The 24,838-nt window shown below is 48.4% G+C and overlaps 1 protein-coding gene across 5 annotated transcripts in view; it reads right to left on the bottom strand.

Moving 5' to 3' along the window:
* Positions 1 to 437: 437 nt before the first annotated feature.
* LOC134073198 (zinc finger protein 521) overlaps positions 438 to 24,838 on the bottom strand; it is a 109,484-nt gene continuing 85,083 nt past the window's right edge. For 3 of the 5 annotated variants that reach the window (XM_062530223.1, XM_062530205.1, XM_062530197.1), the window contains exons 6-8: positions 22,922 to 23,053; positions 17,096 to 17,211; positions 438 to 1,857 (exon numbers count right to left, since the gene is read on the bottom strand). In XM_062530223.1, the coding sequence (XP_062386207.1) occupies positions 1,828 to 1,857; positions 17,096 to 17,211; positions 22,922 to 23,053 (278 nt within the window). In that variant the 3' untranslated portion in view covers positions 438 to 1,827. The remainder of the gene's footprint in view (positions 1,858 to 17,095; positions 17,212 to 22,921; positions 23,054 to 24,838) is intronic. The other 2 variants (XM_062530231.1, XM_062530214.1) reach the window with 1 other exon arrangement.

Genomic DNA, 24,838 nt, shown 5'->3' on the forward strand with positions numbered 1-24,838 from the left:
GTCATCATTTTTTATGGGCTACTGATGGTCAGTCTGTTATGGAGATACTGTAATTCTGGTTCGGTCTAGTATATGTAATTATTACTGTGTTTAATATATGAGTTGACACTGATTTTGATAGTTATCAGAGGCCTTGATGGTGTGCATGATATTGAATATGTATGGTAGTACAAAACATTGAAATATGAAATAATCATTTAACTTTTTAGACTTATTCCTCTCTCTCTTTTTCTCTCTGTCTGCCTGTCATATATGCATACACACACAGACACACACAGACACACCTACACACGCACACGCGCACACACACACACACACGCGCGCACACACACACACACACACACACACACACACACACACACACACACACACACACACACACACACACACACACACTCACTTACTCACATACACACAAATATGACACTGCAAAGCCATCTCATCATACAGTTTTAATATTTTCATCACATGTGCAACACAAAAAAGGAGGTCTGCCAAATGCAGATCTCAGTTCATATTTGTACATTACATTTTTTTTTAATTAACACCAGAGGTTTCGGTTCATGATACATTTTGTTTCACCAGAGTCTTTCAGTTGAGGTGGTAGTCTTCTCTCAGTCTTTTCAAGACAGCAATGACATTTTTTTTTTTCCCAAAGAAGAACGTCCAAGCATGAAAGTTTCATACAAAAGTGCATCTCAAGTTCAATGAATGCAAAACTGGTATAGAAGGGAACGTATGGGTGTCTGTGGGTCGGGGTCAGGGAATACTGTACAGACTATATAACAATGCCTTTCACCTGTCTCTATGGCGCAACGGCTCGGCACACAACATCAGTGAAAGGTAGGGCTGCTTCAGGGAGAGTCGGGGACAAGCATCTGTGCGCTCCCCTTGAGAAAGACCGCACCGAATGGAGCTTATTAGCCCCCACCCCCACCCCACTCCCACCCAAATATGATATACTGATATAACAAAGATGAAAGGAAACTTCCAGACTCGGCCAAACAGTAAACATTAATAACAGAAATATACAGGTTCGTTCAGAGAAGCAGATACTTCTGCCATGCTAGTGGACACTGTTCTGAGGACTTGCAGGGGACTATGTTCTCTCTCCCAAACACCAAGAGGTGGCCCTGTCTCCCCCCCCTCCCCTCCCCACTGGGTTTGCATATATCAGAATGCTGATTTTTCCTTTTTGTTTTCTGTACACCGACAGAGCACACTTCAATGATTGACGCACCTCAGCTTGCCCTGTAAACTGAGGTGGCTGTTGAAAGAGAAATCACAAAATGGCAGGCTTCAGTTTGCTGGTGATCGAGCAGTCCATCTCTGGACGTTCAGAGGCAAGCTTTGAGAGGAGCATCATGGAGGGACGTCCCTACGCAACTGTGTCCATTTTGACTGGTCCTGATGTCTGGTTCATACACTTCATTTCAATGGCCATGTTTTGTTCATTTTCATTTTCTTTTTTTTTGTAACAAAGACTTGGTTTTTTTTTACACTGGCAAATGCAAGACTGCTTTATAGCTGAGGAGTAGCAACACATGAACATTATTTACACGTTAGCCAGTTACTGAACATTACAATTCACAAAGACCTTGGGTCATGTATCTTTTTTTTTCCTGTTTGTGTTCATATGCATTTTGTTCACTTTTGTGAAAAAAATAAAAACAAAACAAACAAATAAACAAACAAACAAAAAAAACAATCTGTTACTGAAACTGAAGTTCAGTGCATAAATGGGCAGAACCACATGGGTAGTTGTCATCCTCCGATGGAGTTCTCTGTGATTGTGGCATTGGCGCAGAGGTGTGCTCCATCACCTTGTTAGCTGCTGTGCTGGCTCAATGTGTGGTTCTGCAAGAGAGAAGGAGACATCGGGCGATTATTGTTTTGACACAATTCTTGCATGTCAGATTTCAATCAAATCAATTGAACAATCACACTCAATATTCATCAAAGCATTAAATAAATACTGGTTCCTAAAAAAATCCTATTGCCATGGCAATGCTTTTAAATATCCCGAGGCATCTAAATGATCTGAATTTTGAAAGATAAAAAACGAGCAAAATTCAAACCCTCAATGACATATCTCTCCGAAGAGGCAGAACTATTGTGCAAAGTGTCACATTTCTCAACATCCAATTAACCAGGGAAGGTGTCACATTTGCATCGCGATCAATAGGCTGTTGTGTTGCTTGCTGGGACTGGGCATAGTGGAAATCGCACGAGGCGCGCACGAGGACGTGCCACCGCTGACACCCGGTGACATCTCAATCCGCAGGCATGCGCCACGTGATCAATGGCTGTGACCATGACAACCATTCAGGAGAGAATGCTAGGCAGGGGCGAGCGATGTCATTGTCCCCCATCACGGAGGGAGTCAGAGAGGAGGCTTCCTGGCCCACGGCGGCGGCCAGCCAGCGCTACATAATGGGGCTGGGTATTTTCATCCAAATGGGATAAATGACATGATTTAAGGCGTATCAATTATTGGAAATGACCATGTCTGTTTAACTGGGTTAATGGCTTTGGCCATAAATACCACGGCAATATAAACAGCGTGACGGCTATGAGGAATTTGCCACTTTGCCACTAGGAGAATATGATCTATCAGTTAAGTGTGTGTGTGTGTGTGTGTGTGTGTGTGAGAAAGAGTGTTTCAGTAATCCTCAAAGTGTTCCTTCAATTGTCTTTTTTTATTATTCCTGCATTACTGCATATGGGAAAAAACAAATTATGTTTAGCAAAACCCTGTTTGAATAAATCTGATTCATTTTAATCTTAATGTGATGAAAAGCCCAAAATATCTGAAGTAAAAATTTCATTTGAAATATGCAAAAGCCTTGGAGAACACATCACAGGTATAAAATGCTCCTACACACACACACAACTCAGGGGCCTCACACACCTGTGTACTCTCTCTCTCTCTCTCTCTCTCTCTCTCTCTCTTTCTCTCTCTTACACACACACACACACACACACACACACACACACACGCACACAGTGATGAGTTTGGCAGTGGCAGAGAAACAGTGGCAGACTGAGGTTCTTTAAAGGGGAGCGTGGACCAGGGGGTGTGTAACTGGTGTCCCTGGTGGGCAAAATCCAGGTCATCTTTTGAAGTGACTGCTAATCCCTTTAATGCAAACTACATGCCCCACTTGCTGCGCTCCGTTAAAAACATGGCCTTGGACTCTGGAAACTGGCATGGACTAAGCGCACCTGTCATTGGCCCACCTCATCAGAGCGTGCCCTCACACATACCGCGACACGAGGACGCCCGGACGGGCACACTCACGGCCACCTCAGACCACCTCGAGCACGTGCCTCCGCGCGCAACAACATGCACACGCGATCTCTCAAGCGTGCGAGCTCGCTCAGATGTACACCTATGGCTACACCGCCTTGTATTTCCCACGCACACTTAGTCAAAAATAAAACACACACTCATAATAAAAAATATCACTGCAGCATGACTGTAGTCACACACCGGACTCTATAAAACGGCCGTGCACGTCCACCAACTCCGTCAAACCATCCGTACGTTATCCCCTCCCCACCTCCGTTCTTTCACAAACACCGCAGCGCCCCTGTGCTGGGGACCTGGGCTGCCTGACTTCTCTCTCCTCCACTTGGTAGAGCTTTTAAAGGCTCGTCAGCGCAGCCTCGGGGGCACAGATTAATCCCCGACAGGTAGGGTTGTGGCCCGTTTTGAAGCCGGGGAGATGGGGGGGAGTGGGGGGGCTATGCTCCAGTGACGAGGGCGCCCCCCCGAGTAAGCTGCCATCACTGGCTGGCTGGCTGGCTGGGCCTGTGCGCCAGTAAGCACCAGGCAGCAGTTCTCTCTCCTTTTGAATCCGATCAGTGCCGGTGAAGATGGAGCTCCTTTAAGTGAGTGAGGGAGGAGGAGGGGTGGAGTGTGTCTGTGTGTGTGTGTATGTGTGTGCGTGTGTGTGTGTGTCTGTGTGGGCGGGGGGTTGGAGGGGGGGGTGGGAGGGTTTGCGGTGTGGGGAGGCTGGGGGAAGGGGTTGGGGGCTCCCTTGGGGAGACACCCCCTCCTTTCTGGTGAAGACATCCGTGGCGTTGCCGAGGAGGGACAGGAGCACGGCAACCTTATTAATGAATGCGGGCCATTACCCGTCAGCCTGGCTCCACCGAGCCTCCCACCGGCCCCTGCTGTACGTGACTTCAAATGGCAGGATATTGACACGGAGCGCCGCAAAGTGACTATGTGTCTGTGTGTGTGTGTGTCTGTGTGTGTCTCTGTGTGTGTGTGTGTGTGAGGGAGGGAGAGAGAGAGACAGAGAGTGTGTCTCACTGTGTGTCTGTCTCTGTGTGTATATATGTGTGTGCGTGTGTGTGTGTGTGTGTGTGTCTGTGCAGGGACCCCAAAGGAATGTGACTCCTTGGATATGAATGTAGGGCTCGTAACAGCTATTAGAGGGGAAAATAAAGCCCCCGGGGAGGCGCCGGGCCCTGGCTGACACAAACTGCAGTCTACCTTTTCCCTTAAACATGTGAGGAGTTTTCTCACTCAAGGCATTCTCAAGGACAGTGTTAAACGACTCCACTGCCAGCCAATGCAAGCTGAGGGAAGGAGGTGTGTGTGTATGTGTGTGTGTGTGTGTGTGGGGAGGGGAGGAAGGAAAAGTGAGAAGGAGAAAAAAAGGAGAGAGGGAAAAAAAAAAGGTAACAATGCTTTTGTCACCACTGCTCTCTCTCTCTCTCTCTCTCTCTCTCTCTCTCTCTCTCTCACTCTCTCGAGCGCCGGCCTGTAGATAGAGTAATGGCCGGCGCTTCCTGTCTCTCAATTAAACGTAATACTGCTGATAGAATATAATGCATTCTTTTTGATTATTTGATCAGCGTACTCGGTGATCTCATTATCAGCGTCTGCCAGTGTCAACACGCCGTCGCGAGGGCCAGACACGCGTAATATTACATCCCACCCACAAATGTCTCCGCTCTGATTTTGTTAACTAAATTGGCAAATTGAAGAAGGATGAGGGCACGAAAAACACTAGAATCGAAGACGATACAAAAATGACATTAATCTTCAAAATGTAGGAGCGGGCCTCGGTTTCTTTATGACATACATCGAACCTCCCTGCTTGTGTCATATATATATACTGTACGTCCAAAACCATATGCATGTGAACTTTCATCCTCCCTCCAACACATTGGGATGGAGGCGGTAAAGAGATATGGGTGGTGACGTGAGGTATTTTCCACAATGATAGAAATGGACAGTATTACAGTCTGTGCAGACAGACTCTCCCCTGTTGGCCTGCTCGCTGCTGACTAGTGTCTTTGTGGATTCTCGCCGCCGCAACTTCTGCCCGCTACCCACCTGATGTTCGGTGGCACCCCACTGGCAGACGAGCGCGAAGCCCGCTCCAGATGTTCTCACATCAAGGGCTAGACTAGAACCCCTGCCTTGGTGAACCCCCCACACCCCCACACACCCCCACCCGCCCCAACCAGCCCCGCTCTACTCCATCCCTCTCGCTCCTCGCTGCCCGTCAGATGTGCAGGTGAAGACGGATGGCTGTCACCGCCGCTGAGGCGGAGGCCGGTTCCGACTCCGCGCTGGGCGCGTGCGAGCGCCGCGGCTCTCCCGCCCGGTCAGCGCTCCTGACCCTTTCCTGGCCGCGCCGGCGGGCACCGCGCTGCCCAGCGTGCCCCTGCTTTTCATCTGGCCCCGCGCTCCTCCGCCCGCCCGCCCGCCCGCCCGCCTGCCAGTCCCACGCTGCTCGCTAACACGCCGAGAAGCTCGGGCCAGGTAAAGCTTAGCAGTCAATTCTCCACTAAATTAGGTTTGCGCTGATCAATAGCTGCTCCCTAACCCTCCTCGCACAATTCTACCCCGCCCGCCCCCTCCACCTGCTTCACCCTCAAGCCCCCCCCCCACCCCCACCCACCTCCACCCCCCACCCACCCAACTACTTGCAGGGGGGCGCTTCTTCTGCTCCTGTTGGCGCTTTGCCACATTTACCCCTCGGCTTTCATCTCATTACATCAGATTGCAGCAACGCATGCTGACCCCCCTCCCCCCCCCAACTCATCCCACCAACACACATACATAAACACACACACACACACACACACACACACACACTTCATCTCTCTCAGATGCACACACATACAGACAAACACACAAACACACACACACACGCGAACACACACACACACAAATGCACACTCACACACACACACAGTCACATACATGTACACACACACACACACACACACACACACACACACACACACAGTGATGCACACACAAAAAAAAAAGCCCAGGGGCTGAGGAGTAGGAGTGGGGCAAAGCCTAGCAGGGGTCCTGTACGCTCCATGCAAACAGGTGCAACACGCATACGGGGAGTCAACACACTGCGCAACAAACACCGAACCGGAGCCAGGGCTGCGGCGAGGGGGTGCCGGGACGGGCGCGCGTGTGGGAGGGTAGAGCGAACGCGCACAGGTAGGCTGGAGTGATTTATTACCGAATCACTCTTTTTGTCACTTCCCATTTCTCTGGCGCGTATCGATATTGCTGGGCGATAGATCGGCGGGGGGTTTCTAGGCCAGCAGAAGTGCTGTGTCTCTCTCTCTGTGTTCCAGAGCAACGCTACAACTTAACACCGCGCCGCTTACTCACCCTGCTCTTCCTCGTTCAGTTTTGCGGGGGCTGGCACACAGAATATTGTGCATCGAAACGAAAACAGGAGGGCCAGTATACAAATAACGCAGGAAATAGTGTGGGAAAGCGAGGGAAAATATTCCGTTTTTTTCCCCCATACTATCCCAAGAACACAATGGTCACTTACTCTAACTGTCACTATGATCACTGAAACATTTGCTAAGCTAAGCATTTTGCTCTTTGTGCTTATAAGACATTGAGTGATTACCATCTGTAACACCCTTTTAGCCTTTTCGTATGACGGACAGTTGGCTTGTAGGAATATAAAACGCTTATGGCCACACAGAAGAGCCAGCCATGGACCCGTGAAGTGACTGCAAGGTTTGATCTCTTTCTTTCTCCACTCCGGGCAGCAGCATCTAGTTCTCTCTGTAAGAGCACTGTGGCCTGTCCACGCGAGGCTGACAATGGGCGGCTTGTAGCGCCAGCTCACCTTAAAACAGCCGTGGCCACTGTGACCAAGAGTAAAACAAAAAAAAGAGAGAGCAAGCGAGAGAGAGAGAGAGAGAGAGAGAGAGAGAGAGAGAGACAGAAGCTCTGTTCTTCAATGGTGGACTCTTCCGAGTAGCTCATGTTACGGTGTGACTGTGAGAGGTCTCTCTTGTCTTCAAAGCGCCAGGGTAGGGAGCGACCAGTCGAGAGAGAGAGAGAGAGGAGAGGAGAGGAGAGGAGAGGAGAGGAGGGAGGGAGGGAGGGAGCGCAGGGCTTTCAGACGCCCTCCGGGGGGAGCGCTCAGAGGAGGTGAGAGGAGACGCGGCGAGGCGAGGCATGAGGGACAGGGAGGCGCCGGGCGAAAGGTCCCCGCTGCAAGGCTCCCTGTAATGAGGGCTGCCCTGGCAGGCTCACCCCGCCGGTTATCAGCCCGGCACAATGAGCCAGACTTCATCCACCTGCATTACACCCACCTCTTTTCCTCAGGCTTCACCCCTGCATCACACCCCCTATCACCAGCCTGGAGGCGTTCATGCTGAAGAACAATACAGCTGCACTGGACTTCAATGCAGCAAAGGCATTGTAATAAGCACAAACTGAGAAGGAAAGTTTATATCTAAAATTGCTTTGTTACTGTAGTAAATTCATTGCGGTTCTTTGTTTGGGGCGCAACCAACAATTTTCTGACAGCAACGGCATCATTTTATTGGCTTGTTTAGTTATTTTTTTCTCCTTGAGATTGTGTATTTTTTTTTTGTGACTCTATGAGAGAGGCCTATGAAGATTCGTCTCATCCAATATTTACAGTGCAAACAGGCAAGGGCAGACGTCAATGAAGCTGTATCTCTTCATCTCAACTGCTCTCTCTCTCTCTCTCTCTCTCCCTCTCTCTTTGTCTCACTCAATCACTAGTGGCTGAAAGGACGCCATTTTACACTTGCCGAGGTGCCCTGTGTGTTAATAGCATGTAAACAGCCATGTGTGCATGTGAGCCGTCTGCCGTGGCTGCCGCTGTGAGCAGTTTGTGTGTGTGAGTGTGTGTGTGTGTGTGTGCACGTGTGTGTGTGTGTGTGTGTGTGTGCGCGCGCCTGGCTCCCGGGGCGCAGCCGAAGCCACAGAGACTGCCACCGCGCTCTCCGACTCATCAGTCAGGGTTTTAATTAAGGCATAGCAGCACTGCGCCGAGCCCAGCACAGTAGAGCAGAGAGCACAGGAGAGAGCAGCGCCGGAGCCAGCCAGACAAAAGAAGCCCCGGCGCCGCAGCTGCGTACGGCACACGCAGCACCACAAACACACGCGCACGGGGCGTCTTCCCCAGCACACCGCCGCTACCCCAGCACACCGCCGCATCGCACCGCACCACGCCATACCGCACCGCGCCGTGCCGTGCTGCGCATCGCTCACGCCACACCGGGGCTGCGGATGCGGATGCGCCAAAGCAACAAGCGAGCAGCAGAGGCACACGGCGGAGATGAACAGCTGAACATGCCGTTAACCGCTGCCTCACGAATGCGAGTGTGTGTGTGTGTGTGTGTGTGTGTGTGTGTGTGTGTGTTTGAATGACGCTCGCTGCTTTGTTCTGACAGGCTGTCAAACATCAAAAAACACAAAAAAAAGGTGACATGGTGCATGTCTTTCCTTTTACAAACAAATGTGCAGTGATGAGGTGGAGAGGCTCCTGCAGCTAATAAGTTCACTTAACCCTTTCCTAGCCGGCGGAGGGTAATAAGACTTATGCTAATGGCTGGCTTCTGTGGTGCTAAGCAGATGAGAGTTGTAAGACTTGATGGGCCACCAGTCCATTACAGGTTACTGCTCAAGCCGAAACTGGCACCCATTTACAGCTGGGTGGACTGAGACAATGCAGATGAAATGCCTTGCCCACAGGCACGTCGCACAACATGAAGTGACCATCTGGGACTGGAACCAGCAACCTCCCGATTGCCAGCTTTTAACCCCTTAGAAGACTGATCTTACAAGCCCTGCTGAAGCACCTTCCAGCACAACACCCAACACAAAAGACAGACACAAAGAGACGCTGACCACCACTTAGTCTGGATGCCTTGCACCCCCCCGCGGTCGTCCACACACTCCGTCCTACTGCATTCCCGGTCTATACATAGACGCTGATTGATTTTCTGTGAAATAAGGCGTGAGTGGATTTGGGCTGATTTGTGGCGGCGATTTGGCCTCGGCCCGGGCAGCGCCGCGGGGCCGGGTTTGGCGCTGGCTGTGGACCGGGTCCGTGTGATATACATGCACATTAATGGCCGCGGGATGGAGCGGGTTGGCTCGCTGACTCTGGCCTGTCCCCGGGGGACAGCCGGCCCTGCCTGACTTGGCTCCCTGCCCTCAGAAATGACTGCTTCTCCGTTTTTAGCTCAATAATAAAAAAAAAGAAAAAAATCAAATAAATAAATAAATATGTGTGCGAATCACATAAGCAGCTGGCATTGTCCACAGTCAACACTTATCAGGCCGTGGGGAGATTCGACCTCATCCTCTGTTTTGCCACAACCGACTCAGTATCCTTGGAAACGGACCATCTCGTTTGAAGTGTGGCGTCTGGGGACCCGTGGACATACTGTTCTGGGGTTAGGGTGGGGTTTATGTGTGTGTGTGTGTGTGTCTGTGTCTGTGTGTCTGTGGGTGCATATGGTGCAGGCATGTTTGTGTGCCACACAAAGGCTTCAATTTCCATGGCTCTGTGATTCCTATACAATAGCTGCATTATAATCCTGCCACATTTAATACGCTGCCACTGCGTGATAATATTATTAATATTTTCTTCTTTCGTTCTATCTCTTTTCTTTCCTTTCTTTCCCCGTTCTCTCTTACAGACTCTTACATACACCCTGAACGCGCTGGCAAATGATGACATTCGGCGAAGTGCCGGGGTACAAAACGCCTTATGATTTGCGAGACGCCGGAGCAGTGGCTGGCTACACTATACACACCTGATAGAGGCAAGGCTTTTTTGAAGTATGACTACAGAGGCAAACAACCATCCTTTAGCGGCTTTGTTGCTCCAAATGACACTCATTACACTGTCGAAGTGGCAAAGCGAATGCTCCTCGAAAACTCCGCTGCGCCGAGATCCTGCTGTTTGACTGAGGAAGCAAAACAACTGCACAACTGCTGTGTTATTATGGGGCCTCATTAAGGGAGAAGGATAGAGACAGAGGGAAGGAAGAGGGAGAGAAAGAGAGAGAGAGAGGGAGAGAGAGAGACATCACAGAAAAATAGAGAAGCATTCAGACAAGCAGGGATTCTGATATTATTACCCCCAAAGACAAAAAAAAAAAAGAAAACGAAGAGAAAAAAAAGGAGAGAGCTAAATTCTGAGGTGATGTCTACACAGATGCCTTTCACACGGAAAAATGAAGGCTAGGACTTAGGAACCCAATTAAATGCTTTCTTTAGGGAGCGATCGTACGAGGGGGATGGGTCTTCCTGGGCCGCAAGCCCTGGGCTACATCCTCTAATTAGGCGGCGGGAGGGAGGATCTCTGCCTGTCACTGGGAGGGAGATGGGGGTCTGTGGGGCTCTGCATGCCAGTCCCGGCAACAAAACACATTTACTCACTCCTTCACTCTCTCTCTCTCTCTCTCTCTCTCTCCCTCTCTCTCTCCTTCCCTCACTGTACTCTCCCTCTCTTTCTCTTATCCCTTGCCGTCTCTCCCTCAACATTCCACTTCTCCTTCTCCCCTCCTCTTATCCACTCTCTCCCTCTCTATATCTATCCCACTCTGTCTCACACACTCTCTTTCTTTAACACACACACACTCACACACACATACGCCCCTACACAGCCATTCACACACATAGTCTGAGACTTTTGTTCAACTAAGATGGGTCGGCTCTCTAATGCTTACTCGTGTGTTTTTGGGGGGAATTTAAGAGGTGCTGCTCTCGGATGCTAGTATGCTACTGTTTCAGCAAGGCACAGAACTGGATTCCAGAACAATATTTCACATTCTAACTTGAAGAAAGTAAAATAAAAGTTCATGCTAGGCATCATCACTGTTGCCCAATCCTTAACTGGTACATTCTAGAACTGACAGAAAAACAACTTTACTTTTGCTAAAAAACAACTTCATCTTCACGGAAAAGCACATCTGACTAACGCACTGCGTGACACAATGCAGAAACGTCTCACACATCCGGTAGATGCTCCAGAAGTTTGTTTAAAACTTACTTAAAAAAACCGAAGGCCCAACTCAGGAGATCAGGAAAACATGGATCCCACAGTGACCCTCTTGAGCTTGATGATCTATTCTCCACCCTCAGAGGAGTCTTAAATCCTAAACCCTATATTGCCTCAGACAGCAGCCGAGAGCGTGCCAATCCCATCCTACAAATTAAGACCTGGGCCCTGTCTCCTCATCTGCCATTAATGACATCCACTATGAAAGTTTGAGAAAGTTGACAACAAAGAGAGAGACAGAGGGAGACAGAGAGAGAGAGAGGGAAAGAGAGAGAGAGAGGGATAGAGAGAGAGAGAGAGAGAGAGAGAGAGAGAGACAGAGAAACACAAGTTGCAGTGGAGTGTCAGGGATCAAACGCGGTGATAGATTTCTGTGCTGTGTGCAGAGTGTTGCTGTTTGTTTGGATTTAAGTTCCCCCAGTGGTGAGGCAGCAGGGAAAAGAAAGGGAGAGGGAGAGAGAGAGAGAAAGGGAGAAAGGGAGAGGGGGAAAGAGAGAGCGCTCAAAGGCTTCTGGGAGTTTTTGTCATGTCTCCCTTTAGACACACACACACAAACACACACACACACACACACACACACACACACACACACACACTCATGCACACACACTCGTGTATTCACAAACATCAGACCCTGCGAGAGGGGGGAAACAAAGACAAGAATACTCAGGAGCACTCGTATGAACAGACACAGTATACACTGATGCACACACACACACACCCACACACACAAACAGACCCTCCCCCCCACCATACACACACACACACACACACACAAGACACACACACACTCCTCCCAGGAGCACAGGGTCTGTCACGCTGTCTTATTCTGATCCACCTGCAGAAGTGGGACGTCACTCTTGTGTAACATCCCGCAGCCAAAAGCTATTCATCTGCACACGCCTTTCATAATATTTATGTTCTTTTAAAGTGTGTGTTTACAGTATTGCTTTTTTTTTTTTACATCATTAGAACAGCCTTAAATATTAACAATGGTGCATCACAAACAAGATTCCCCCCATCTTTTTTTCCCTCTTCTCCTTTTGTGTTCACTTCAGTTCCGTTTTTTGAGGAGGGGGGAACTTTTGAGTCTGTGTGTCAGAGTTTTTGGGAACACCTAGTGTGTCAAAGAAGGGAACGGCATGTTGTGCTTAAAAAAAACGGGACTTCAAAAAGCGACGGAGGCTGTCACAGTGGGCAAAGGCACAGCGCGGTGGAGGAAGTGGGGGATGAGGAGGAGGATGAGGAGGATGAAGAGGACGAGGCATCGGAGAAGCCACTCAGGACTAAACAAATGCGAATGCGCTTCGGGGTGGCACTCGAATGGGAGGGCTCACTCTGGCAACGAGGAACATTAAAGATTCACATGTCAAATTTGCTCCCCGAAGTCTCCCCCGTGTGTGCTATCCATGCATGCGGATTTATGCCAGGAACTCATTTCAAGGAACACACCGAAACTGTCACTCACAGGTTTTGTAGTCACACAGTTTAAGGACACTGACCGCAAAAAAGAGAAGGACAGAAATGCAAGGAAATCTGACATCTTTATCTGACTGACTGTGTTTTGGACTGAAAGAGAGTGTCGTGGTCACACAGAAGTTAGAGGAGACATTGAGCAGCTTTAATCCAGGAGTGTCAACTACTGACAAAACATGGGGAAAGGACAGGGCTGATCTGTTTGGTCGGGGCTGACCCTGATCTGAGCATGTGGAGGACACTGACCACCGCCCAGTGTCGGTCAGTAAGGATGCGGGGTGGAAAAGATTTGGGAGGAGACGAGATGGAGCTTACTTTACTATGCTAATGTATTTGTCTGTCACACATTCTCTCTCTCTCTCTCTCCTCCACTCCCACTTACTCTCACTCTCATTAAGGCCTGAGATCATCTTTGAAGAAATCCTTTCAAAAGACACTCCAATTAAGGTATGAGTCCTGCAGGCACCTGCAGCCAAAGTCCTACTGTCCCTGCTGCTCCACTGTCAAAGGAAATATATCTTACATGACTTCCCACCTCACCCAGAATTCACACGAGAGCACGGCGAGGAGCCTTTGGAAAATCACATCATTAAAGGCCACTCTCGGAGAATGAAAACTCCAAACGCCACTGTACTGAGCTCAGCTGCAGGTCACCATGGGAGGGTAGAGCCAGCGGACTACTGTTGTTTGTGTCTTTTTTAAAAATAAAAAAAGTCATTTAAGATTTTTCCAGAACAAACATTACGCTCTAGTCTGAAGGCACACTGGCTAAATGATTGAAGTGTAAGTCCTCCTCTTCTAAACTGGAATTCTCATAATTAGTTTATCATCAGCCTTGATTTTGTCTCCATACTAAGACAGACAGTAACATATTCTTATGTGCTACACATTATTATCTTTATTATTTCATTGCAAATACTTAAAAAAAAACTAGAAATACCCTGAGGAGAACATAAAGTACATCATGAGGCTAGATAATGAAAAGAAGAAAAAGGAATGGAGAGAAAAAGAAAGAGAGACAAAGAGAGTGAGAGAAAGAGAAACACAGAGTGAGTGGTGTGTGTGTGTGTCTGCGAGACAGAGAGAGAGAGAGAGAGAGAGAGAGAGAGAGAGAATGAGGACTAGGTTGACTTAGAGGTTAACCTGAGCTACTTCTCCCGATCTCTCTCCACCCCCTTTCCCCTCTTTGTTTCACTTTCGAGAGGGAGTAGCAGCAGCACATTATATTTTCATTAAATCCCTCTTGTTCCACCTCTACCTCTGCCTCCCTCTCTCTCTGCGGTGAAATAACCCACACTTCTGTCTGGCTGGAGATGGTGCGGGGGGCCTGGTGCGGGCCCTCCTGCGGGAGAGAGAGAGAGAGAGAGGGGGGGTGGTGTGGGGGAGGGAAAGGGCAGCAGGAGTCCAGTCCGTAGGTGGGAGACCACCATCCACCCTGGCCCCCCTAATGGATCACACGCACACCCAGGGGCCGGTCAAAATGGTCAGCCTGTGGTGCAGGATGTATATCTCTGAGTGTGTGTGTGTGTGTGTGTGTGTGTGTGTGTGTGTGCGTGTGTGCGCGCGTGTGTGTGTGTGTCAGCAATGGGGATTCCTAGGAGGGCTGATTAGGCCGACGCCTTCCCATCATCCTCCTCGACAGGCCAGTGGAAATTGGCTGGCTCCTTGCAGGGGCAGAGTTTGGAAGGGGTTGCTTGTATGTGTGTGTGTGTGTGTGTGTGTGTGTGTGTGTGTATGAGTGTGAGTGAGAGAGAAAGAGGGTGTGTGTGAGAGAGAGGGAGAGAGAGAGAGAGAGAGAGATAGAGAGAAAGAGAGAGGGATAAGAGAGAGAGAAATGGGGGGATGGGGGTTGTACAGAGTGTGGCTACCTGTCACTACCTTTTTTGTCTATTTCAGGCAACTCTGCAGTGAATGAATAAAATATCCCTCCTGCCGCCCATCACCTGGTGTGGACACTCTCCCTGTCTCTCCCCCCCCCCCCCCCACCTCCCCCCTGCCTCCTCTCGCGCTCCCTCGCCCGGCTTGAAGGCGACCTCTGACCTGCGGCTCCACGGCCTGAGATGATGAGCAGAGACTGCGGGCGGAGAAGAGAGCAGCGCCGGCATGTCAGAGAGCGAAAGAGACACGGGAAGAAGAGGAGGAGGAAGAGGAGGAGGAGGAGGAGGAGGAGGAGGAGGAGTGCGGAGAGAGCGAGCGAGAGCAGCAACTCCAGCTGGAAAGTTTGCGGGGCTGCTCGAGGAAGCCCGACTCAGCAGGAGCGAGACAGGCCGCCTTCTGAAGGGCTTGATAAACAACTCCGGCGTTGTCAATCAGGCGAGCTCAGGAAAAAAAACGACACGCCTGACACACGAAAGGCAGCCCGCATGAAGACCTAACGCCGAGCCCAAACTTTGGTGTTAGTTTTTCAAGAAAAGTCAAAAACAATATGTGTGTACACAGCCAAACCAACAAAGACCCAACAGCACACACCAAAGAGAGCCCTCCAAAAGACACCTATCTCAAAGAACCTCATGAATCCTGACAAACAACCGAGTCAAACAACCACAGTCCCTCAGCACATACATGTATGTAGTACGTCTTTACTCATTCCTATTCTGGCGTGTGTATACAGAATGCTTGTGTTGTGTATACATTATCCATGCATTCAAATCAGGCCTCTCTACCATATCTGTGGGTGTACTCTCCCATGGGCTAGTGCTATAGTCAGTGTCTGTATCTGGAGGGGAAGAGCTTCGACATGGAGTATAGGTGTGGAACACAAGAACACCAGTCTTTCCCCCCCAGGCTCCGGCAGGAGCAGGCTCTCCCACTCCCCGGCTCTCTTCCCTAACCGGAGCTCCACAGGTCTTTCATGTGCTCTGTAGTCTCCGCAGAATTCCCGGCGAACTAACATGAGCACGCACACGAGCACCTGAGGGAGGTGAGCATCATTTCATTCCAAACTCAAAAAAACAAAAAACCACAACCAAAAAAAAAAATAAACAAACCAAAAAAGAACAGTCTAAAACCCATGGAAACCTCCCCAGGATATTCCAGCTTGTTTACAGGTACGCAGAGCAACATGATCTCTGTTCTGAAATGTGTAATGATATGTTCTAAGCTTGTCCTAACAAGATACCTCAGTGTTAGCAGAACACATTTGCTTTTCTCATTTCTCTCTCTCTCTCTCTCTCTCTCTCTCTCTCTGTCTGTCTCCCCCTCTCTCTCCATCTCCTTTCACCTGACGAGGAGCAAAGGCCCATACAGAAGGCTTGTTATTTACTGTCTCCATGGCAACGGTCCGTGTTTGCCTGTCAGATTTGGTGTATTCTTCTGTATTGACTCAGAGAGGGCTTATGGATAATCAGTGCTTTCACCTTCCTTCTGGCTGCTGCCGGGGCTCGGCTGCACTCGGCTGCAGAATGCAAAACTCCTCCATTGCGCTCAGAAAATGACTGTCGTCTCTACGAGAATCCCATTCTGAGAGCCAGTGCACAGTTTACATTCAATTGCACTTCATATAAGAAGTGCAATTGAATACAAGACATTGATATCCTCAATTCAATTTATTTTTGACTTATTTGTGTGTGTATGTGTGTGTGTGTGTGTGTGTGTGTGTGTGTGTGTGTATGATATATGTTAATATTATGAATTGCATCCATTTTCCAATCCAATTACACCATCATTTAATAAAAATATATCTGCCAATCTTTCTTTCTAACTATCTATCTATCTATCTATCTATCTATCTACTGTATCTATCTATCTATCTGTCTATCTGTCTATCTGTCGGTCTGTCTGTCTAACATTGACTCATTGGGTTGAAGTGTGATGCTAAAGACACCAATACTAGTGGTGACATGCCAGTGTCTTTTCCAGATGCGCAAACCTCAGGGAATGGTAGTGACGGAGTGAAGAAACCAGCAACATACAGCAATGTTCTACTAAACAAGCACTGATGACTAACAGCAAGATGTAGATGTGTCTCCGATTGCTTCTGTCAATGTGAATGGTTTATCATAAAAGGAATTATACACTCAAGGATTGGTTCAGATAGTGCAAGAAAACACCCAGATCTGATATGCACCGCTTACTAACATCCTGATGAGCAACAGAGGAATGTTTGACTGGAATATTAAACAGATAACAGATCACCTGCAAAAGCTTTCAGATGTTTTGCAGTACAGTAGAGATGCTAGGTTGTGCTGTACCCGAGTGTAACAGCCTTCTGGCATAAGATCAGATGGAAGATGCTGAGCAGGTATGTGAGGAGTAGAGAGAGTTACTGTGACACCCACCTGCAGTTCTGTCTGAAAGAAGAACTTCTGTGGGCACTGGGAGCAGTCGTAGATTTTATCCTCTTGACCGTGGGCTGAGAAAATATGGTGCTGGAGCTTATTCGCCTGAACAAATACTGCAGAGAGACAGAGCGGGAGAGAGAAGGAGAAAGGGAAAAAAAGAGAGTTGATGAAAACATCGCACTCACTCATTTACACATTTTTTTTTCCTTTCACAAATTATAGCATTGGCGCTTGTTGAACATACAGCAAAATTGGATACACACGCACGCGCGCACGCACACACACACACACACACACACACACACACACACACAAAGACTGCCTAATTTGAGGATGCCTTTGAAAATGCTCTTCAACAAACAGCGCGAGTGCCTCGTAACTCCTTTTGATGTGGCTCAAATCCTACATGCTTATCAAAAGCTTGTTTGCTATCTTAATTGCCAACAGCGCCTGAGAACCGACTAGATCACGGGGCCGTGGATGACTGGGGCCGGCTCGCCACAAACTCGACCGAAAGTCCGCATCGATGGCACGCTCCGGTGAGGCCCCTGAGGAAAACAAACCGCACCTGCCCGAACGCGAGTGGTCATAAAAAAAAGGTAGGGGAAAAAATAAAATGAAATAATAAAAAAAATGAAATAAAAAAAACAACAAAACGAAACAATGACAAATGCCACCGAGAGCCAGCCAAATATCTGGGCCACTGAGTGCGTAACTCCACTGTGATGTTGCATCCAACTGAGAGAGCTAAAAATACTCCCCCCCCCCCCCCCACCCTCCCTAATCTCAGTGCCACATTTGACTTCCACTTTGCTGTCTTTCAGCAGTCTGTTCATCTGACCTCGAGTGGTCAGCCGAGTGGCTCGTGGCGACCGGCGTACTGTAGGCCTAACAGCAACGGAGAGGGGATGTGCTTTATTTAGACCCTCCCCCCCAGCCGCTATGGGGACAGCAGCGAGCCAGAAAATAAACAAGTGCAGAAATTGGCATTGCCTACACTGGAAAAACATCGCCTCCATTAGTCCACATCGCTAATTATATTGACAATATAAATATTCATGCAGACACACTATTTATTTATGCGCACCCAGAATACAGTCACAGTAACACACACATGCGCTCTTTGGGCTGGCACTTAAAATACATACTGTATCTTTGTGCTTTAATTAAGCCATAGTGCACAGTGGTGAACGTGTGTGTGTGTGTGTGTGTGTGTGTGTGTGTGTGTGTGTGTGTGTGCGTTTGTGTGTGCGTGTATGTGTTTACTTGTGTATGCACGTCAGTGCCTGCATCTGTAAGCGTATGTGTGTGTGTGTGTGTGTGCGTGTGTGTGTGTGTACTTTAATTCTCAAAGGAACACTTCAAACATGCCGTTTGTTATCCTAGACCCATGTGTTTAAGGACGACTGTTTAGCAAGAGCAGGAGAGAGAAGAGAGAGAGAGAGAGAGAGAGGGAAAAAAATGTGTCTAGTCTCTGAGGTCTGGATGTGCTGGAAAAGTTAGCAATCTGGGGTTCATTAGAATATCTTTCGGGCTGAAAACAACTTTTTTCTTCATATGTGTGTGCTCTGGGGAGGGGGGTGTTGGCTGGGCAGGGTTGGGGTGGGACTGGAGATTAAAGGTGATACAGCTCTGTGAAAGAGCTCATTTTTGCTTTTGCTTGCCGTTGCCTTATAACCCCCACCCCACCCCTCCCCCTCCCTCCCTCCACCAGCCATCCCCTAACGGGAGCTAGCCGTAGCTACATTAGCATGGCCCCGCACCTGGGGGAGCCACATTTAATTATGAGGAGGTGCGCTCGCTGTAGGCAAACTCATCCCCACGGTGGGGGAGACGCGCGGGGGGAGACAGCCGTCTGCTGACCTGCCAGAGATGAGCTCGGCGCGCCGCGCTACGGCAGCTCGCCCTCCTTCGGCATGACTAGCCGCGCTGCGAGCGCCACTCGGATGCCGTCAACCCGATTAAATTCAGCGCCGGTTACATTTTTATACACCTCTGCCGGCCTCTCGCCATTCCTCTTTTGCCACCACAGAACTCCTCTCTCGGTTCAAACAGCTCAATCAAATCCAATTCAAGGAGGTTTTTTTTTGCGAGCCATTCCAACAGCCGAACCGTGCCTATATGGAACAACATGCTCTCATTCTATACGCTTGTGTGCATACATGCTAAATGCGAGTCCTTCTGAGAGCAGCCATGCCCTGAAGCGTGTCATGTCTGTTTACACTCCTGTGAAACCAGCATCCTCGGTATTATGTGACATAAATATTAAACAGTGGCTGGGCTGCTGAGAGGGACGCAGGCTCCATGCCAGGACGGCACCTCCATAATGTGAGCAGCCTGCAGGCTAACATCTCCATCAGCTTTGTGCAGCCATGTAATCATGTCACTGGGTCCGGATCAACATGCAGCATATGAGGCTAGCTCATCACTTTCAGCCACCATCATCATCTGGGAGGGAGGAGGAGTCACTCAGAGATATTCACTTTGTCTCATAATCATCTACAAATCCATGTGCTTGATCATATTAGTACAGTAGGATTATTTTAGACCATTATTATTATTTTTTAATTTCATATCTATTTAAAATAACTATATTATCATTTTGACAATATTGTTTTTTTTCCAGCCCACTTATACTCAGCAAGTGAAGGAAACATCTAGATGCATGCTGTGTACACTGGGTGCTTTTTTTTTTTCTTCGAAAATGCGAACGCTGTGTACAGTGTTCAGAGAAACTTGGGAGCAGTGCGCGCGCGAGCGGCTTTCATCCTGGGCTCTTTTGAGCCGGTGTAAACCCTGGTAGTCCAAATCACTCGCTGCACCTTGGCTGCTGCACGGAGGCTCCAGGGGCTTCTCGCTGCAGGCTCCCCCACTTCTGACACCTGTCAAACCAGCCCGGTGAGACGGGGGCTCTCTGTCATCTTCCAGGGCTCCTGGACCTCTCTTCAACTCCACTTTTCCCCCCATTGTTTTCCCTCTCCGCCTCCCCCTCCCCTTCTCGCCCTCCTCCTCCTCCTCCTCCTCCTCTTTCTCTTTCTCCTCCTCCTCCGCCAACGTCCCCCCTCTACTTTTTTGGCAGGCACTGCTGTTTTAGCCCACTTTGCCAGTGTGTATCGCCAGCCTGCTTCTTTCTCTTGGCACTCCGATGGCCTGGGCCATTCTTAGAAACGACTGTGGTCACTCCGGGGCTGAAGCATGTTTTTCTGAACAATGTTTGTGTTTTCAAAGCAACACCGCTGAGGAGACGGAAAAACAGAAGAAAAGAAAAGAATCCAGAAGAACTTAGGACTCCGGGCCGGTGTTTTTTTTGCGGATTGGAGCGGTGGCACGGTGAAGCCAAGGAAACACACAGAGGACAATGCAGACCTGCCGTCTCCCGAGTGTTAACGATAATCTGCTGCACACCTTCAATCTCCTCCATCTAAGACCTCCTGCATCTGTAGTGCAGAGTCTGTCCTGAGGGTGCTCTTCTCTCTCTCTCTCTCTCTCTCTCTCTCTCTCTCTCTCTCTCTCTCTCTCTCTCTCTCTCTCTCTCTCTCTCTCTCTCTCTCTCTCTCTCTCTCCCTCTGTCTGTCACCAATCAATATTAATATAAAGGACAGAGGAGGACTGTTTGTCACACCTAATACACAATGAGGGCTTTTACTGAAAAGCAAAGAAGAATACAAAAATATATACAGCGTACACGCTATGATCGAATGTCTAGCATAGGTCAGTAACATTGTAAGATGGACAAGCAAAGGGAAATTGCATGTTGCCAAACTGCAGTGAGAGGAGTTCTAAAATTGACAAGTACAGTATAAGACTGGTGGGGGGTCTGTAGAACTGACAGCATCTGATAGACAGGCAGAGGCAGATGGGAGGCCGCCATATTGATTATAGGATTTGAAAAGCTTAAAGAGAGCACAACCAAAGTCCTGACAACAGAGGAAATAAAAGACACAGAAAAATAACTCAAAAAGAAAAGAAAAATGCTGGATTTGCAGAAAGTACAAAACAAAAAGTCTGGCATCTAAAGTCGAAAAAAAAGCGTATGAAATGGAAAAATGTGCTCACAAATGAATAAAGACTTGCTGTATTTTTTTTTTTAACACAATCCATACCAGTGAAGCACCATCACAATACAAGTGAGCGAAGCGAAAGCTAGCTTTAAAAAAGACAAAGCTCTGTTTTAGGGGCCGTGCTAAAAACGCGAGTGACAAAGGAGTGGAGGAACGGAGCTAACAGCTTTTCAGATTTCATTATCCAGATATTTAACCCCAGTGACACGAGAGGAGGGGAGCAGCACTCTCCAGAGGAGCCTGGTCCCCTCACCTCCATGCTAAGAGACAGATGAGATCATTACCACCAACATCTACAATTAGCACATCCCGTTTTTATTTCCCCCCACTCTCTCTCTCCCTCTTCCTCTCTCTCTCTCTCTCTCTCGCTTTATCTCTCTCTTTCTCTCTCTCTCTGCAGTCATTGCTTTCCACTAGCCATCCATTCGGAAAGGGGATTGCAGGAGAAAACAGGCGAATTGCAGAGCTGAGTAGTCACCGTGGTCTACAAAAACCTCACTTCCTCTGCTGCTGCTGCCTGGCTACATTTAGCACGAGCATCAACCATCCGCGGTGACCGGCACATGAGGCACATGGATGCCCCTGGATCTGACAGTGGTGGGTGAGGGGGGTTGAGCGTGCTAAGTAGAGCTGAATGGTGTTAGCTGAGCGTGGAGTTGCTGTTGTGAAGAGCAAAAGAGTGCATTTTGTGTAGCTGTGCAAAACAGTTACAGTTGCAACTGAACAACATGTCGGTGTCATATCCATTCCCTGTCATGGATACCTGTACACACCCTTAGCAAAAAGAAGTTCATGAAAGTGTACTATGGTCTACTTGTTTTGAAATAGGCATACATATAGCTTGCCTTTTGTGTACTAATCAGAGATTAACTAAATTGTATTACTGACCCCTGTTTGACTCATACTGATAAGTATACATAAAGGTTTAAGTACGGTATAGCTAGCCTATTCTTAAAATACTTAATATACTGATACTGATGGAAAAGTCTAATTATATCTATTTATGAGAGGCTGCATGACAGATTCTCATTTCATTTCATTTTATTCACTTAGCTTCTAATATTACCCTTCAGGGTAAAGTTATATTTTGCTGAGGTTATACTTTAAGTATACTATCATGAACAAACGTATTGGAAATATATATCAGCAGTGGGTGGCAGTGGCTCAGGAGGTAGATGAGTCATCCAGGAACTGGAAGGTTGCAGGTTGGAGTCCAGCTCCTCCTGACAAAACACATAACCCCGTGCCCCCGATGTGCCAGTTGACGCCCTGCATGGCAGCTGGCAGCCTACGCCATTGATGTGTGTGTAATATAAATGCAATGTACATCATGTAAATAAGCAATGTTAGTGCAAGTAAACAATAACATTTTTACACCTTAAAAGTACTTACCGTATACGATAATGAACTAAAATGTGTGCTAGAAATATGTAACTAGTATCTTCACTAGTTTACATGTAGTTCTCAATACTTTAGCTTACTATAATAAACTGAAAGTGAGCCAATTCAGTCCGAAGAAGTATAAACATTCTACTAGTTGTGAAGTACATTTCTACTAATAAAATATTCAACTTGGGAATCATACTTCACCTGTACTTCAGTTTACTTGATTAAATTACCTTTAAGTATACTTTTTTTTGGTAAAGGCAGACAGACAAACTGACAGTCACACACACACACACACACACACACACACACACACACACACACACACACACACACACACACACACACACACACACACGTGCACAGTAAAACTCACCTATAAAGCACACAGGGCACTTGAAGGTGCCGCCCATGCCCTCGAAGCTGTGCTCGATGAGATGGCACTGGAGTTTGGCGGGCGAGTCGAAGGTCTGGTTGCACAGCTTACACTCGTGGTTCAGCCCCTCTTCTGAGAGAACAGTGTAAAAAGAGAGAGAGAACACCAGACCGCATGAGTATGACCATCTCAGACACTCTCACACACTCACACACACTCTCGTCTCCCCTCGCAGACTCACCACACTCGCCCAGGAGAAGCAAAAGAGCTCCTCTGAAATGGAGACTGCTGGTGGCAGTGAAGGATCCTGACACTGCCTCTTTTTTTTTTTAACTCCACCTGCACCTCCATCCCATCCACCCCTCATCCACCCCCCACCTTCCCTTTTAATTTGGCGGCGACATCCTTGTGTCAAAGGCGCCTGCCTGTGACTTTCATAGTTAAAGGGAAAAAATGTAATATAATGTGTGATCTGCTCCCATCAGGCATAAATTGGACGACCAGCGGGGGGCCTAATTGCCTGGGCTGGGTCTTGCACTCCAACCAGGCAGGCAGAGCTCTCTCTCTTTTTTTATGATGCACTCGTGTCAAGAGGGAGAAAGTGAACTATTTCCAGTGTGTCACATCAGTGAGCCCGAGCGGAACGATTCAACACAGCTACAGAAAAACATGCATTCTCATTGAAATCAGTCACAAAGCACTGAAGAGCCGGATTCGCATCCTACAACGCAAGAGCCCTTCTTTAAAAAGCAGACATATTTGAAGTCTCAGATCTATTTGGCTGTGATTAGTGTGTCCCCTCGACTCCCCGCTGCTACCCTACAGTGGATGTGGATGCGGAGAGGTGATGTGTGTGTGTGTGTCTGTGTGCGGATATATGTGTGTGTGTGTGTGTGTGTGTGTGTGTAAGAGTGTGTGGACTGGGCTGTGACCCGACCAGCTCGTTTGCCACATGCCTATGTGCTGACTCAGACCAGAACATCAACTGGCCTCTCATCCCCATCCCTCTCTACCTTATCCATCTCTCTCTCTCTCTCCCTCTCTCTTCCTCCCTCCCTCTTTCTCTCTCTCTCCCTGTGCAGAATGGTGATGGGCTCCTCTGTCCACTCCATCAGCAGCCAGTGAAAGTGAGGCCACCTGGGGGGCTCATCCGTGACTGATTTGCCCCGTCTCTACGGCCCAGCGCCCACCATATGGGCCCAGAGATGCCAGCCGTACCCGCGCACCCCCCCCCCCCTTCACCCGCACCCTGCCCCACTCCCACCCAACCCCCCCCCTCCAAACAGCTGCGGCCCACCATAAGACCCATGGGGGGACGCTTAGCAGGCCGGACCGCGACAGACCTGGCAATCCCTGCCACCTGAACCACCATACCAACCCCCTCCCCCGCTCCGAAAAAGAACAAAAACAAAACAACAAAAAAAAAAGCCAATCCCGGCCTGCCGTATTCCACCCACTAGGCCTCAAATCCCCACTCACATATTATTGGTTATTTTCTCATTTCCTTTTTTATGACCAATTGTTGGGGCACTGCTCAGAGGGTGCATTAAACCACATGGGCAGCCGTATTCATGGGCCATGTTTGGCGTCGACGCAACTGTTTAATTGCACTGACTAACATCGGCGTAATCAGGCTCTCAAACGAATGGCGGCGAATTGTGCTAAATGTGTGACAACATTTCTAATGCAAAATGGCTTCGGTCATAGCGTATTTTTCCATCGTTTCTCATCTAGGACTGTTTATCAAACAATATCCTCTAATATAATAGCTAATAAGGTGGAGATAATGATGTATCCAACTTTTAACTCAGAATTACTGAAGAATCGCAGAAGAAAGCGCACAAAGAACAGCTTGATTTAACGCTCTTGATTGATATGGCCCATAATAACGCTCGCATTCTGTGACTATAGTCTGGA

This window comes from Sardina pilchardus, chromosome 2 (genome assembly GCF_963854185.1).
Source record: "Sardina pilchardus chromosome 2, fSarPil1.1, whole genome shotgun sequence".
In the NCBI taxonomy this organism is placed as follows: domain Eukaryota; kingdom Metazoa; phylum Chordata; class Actinopteri; order Clupeiformes; family Clupeidae; genus Sardina; species Sardina pilchardus.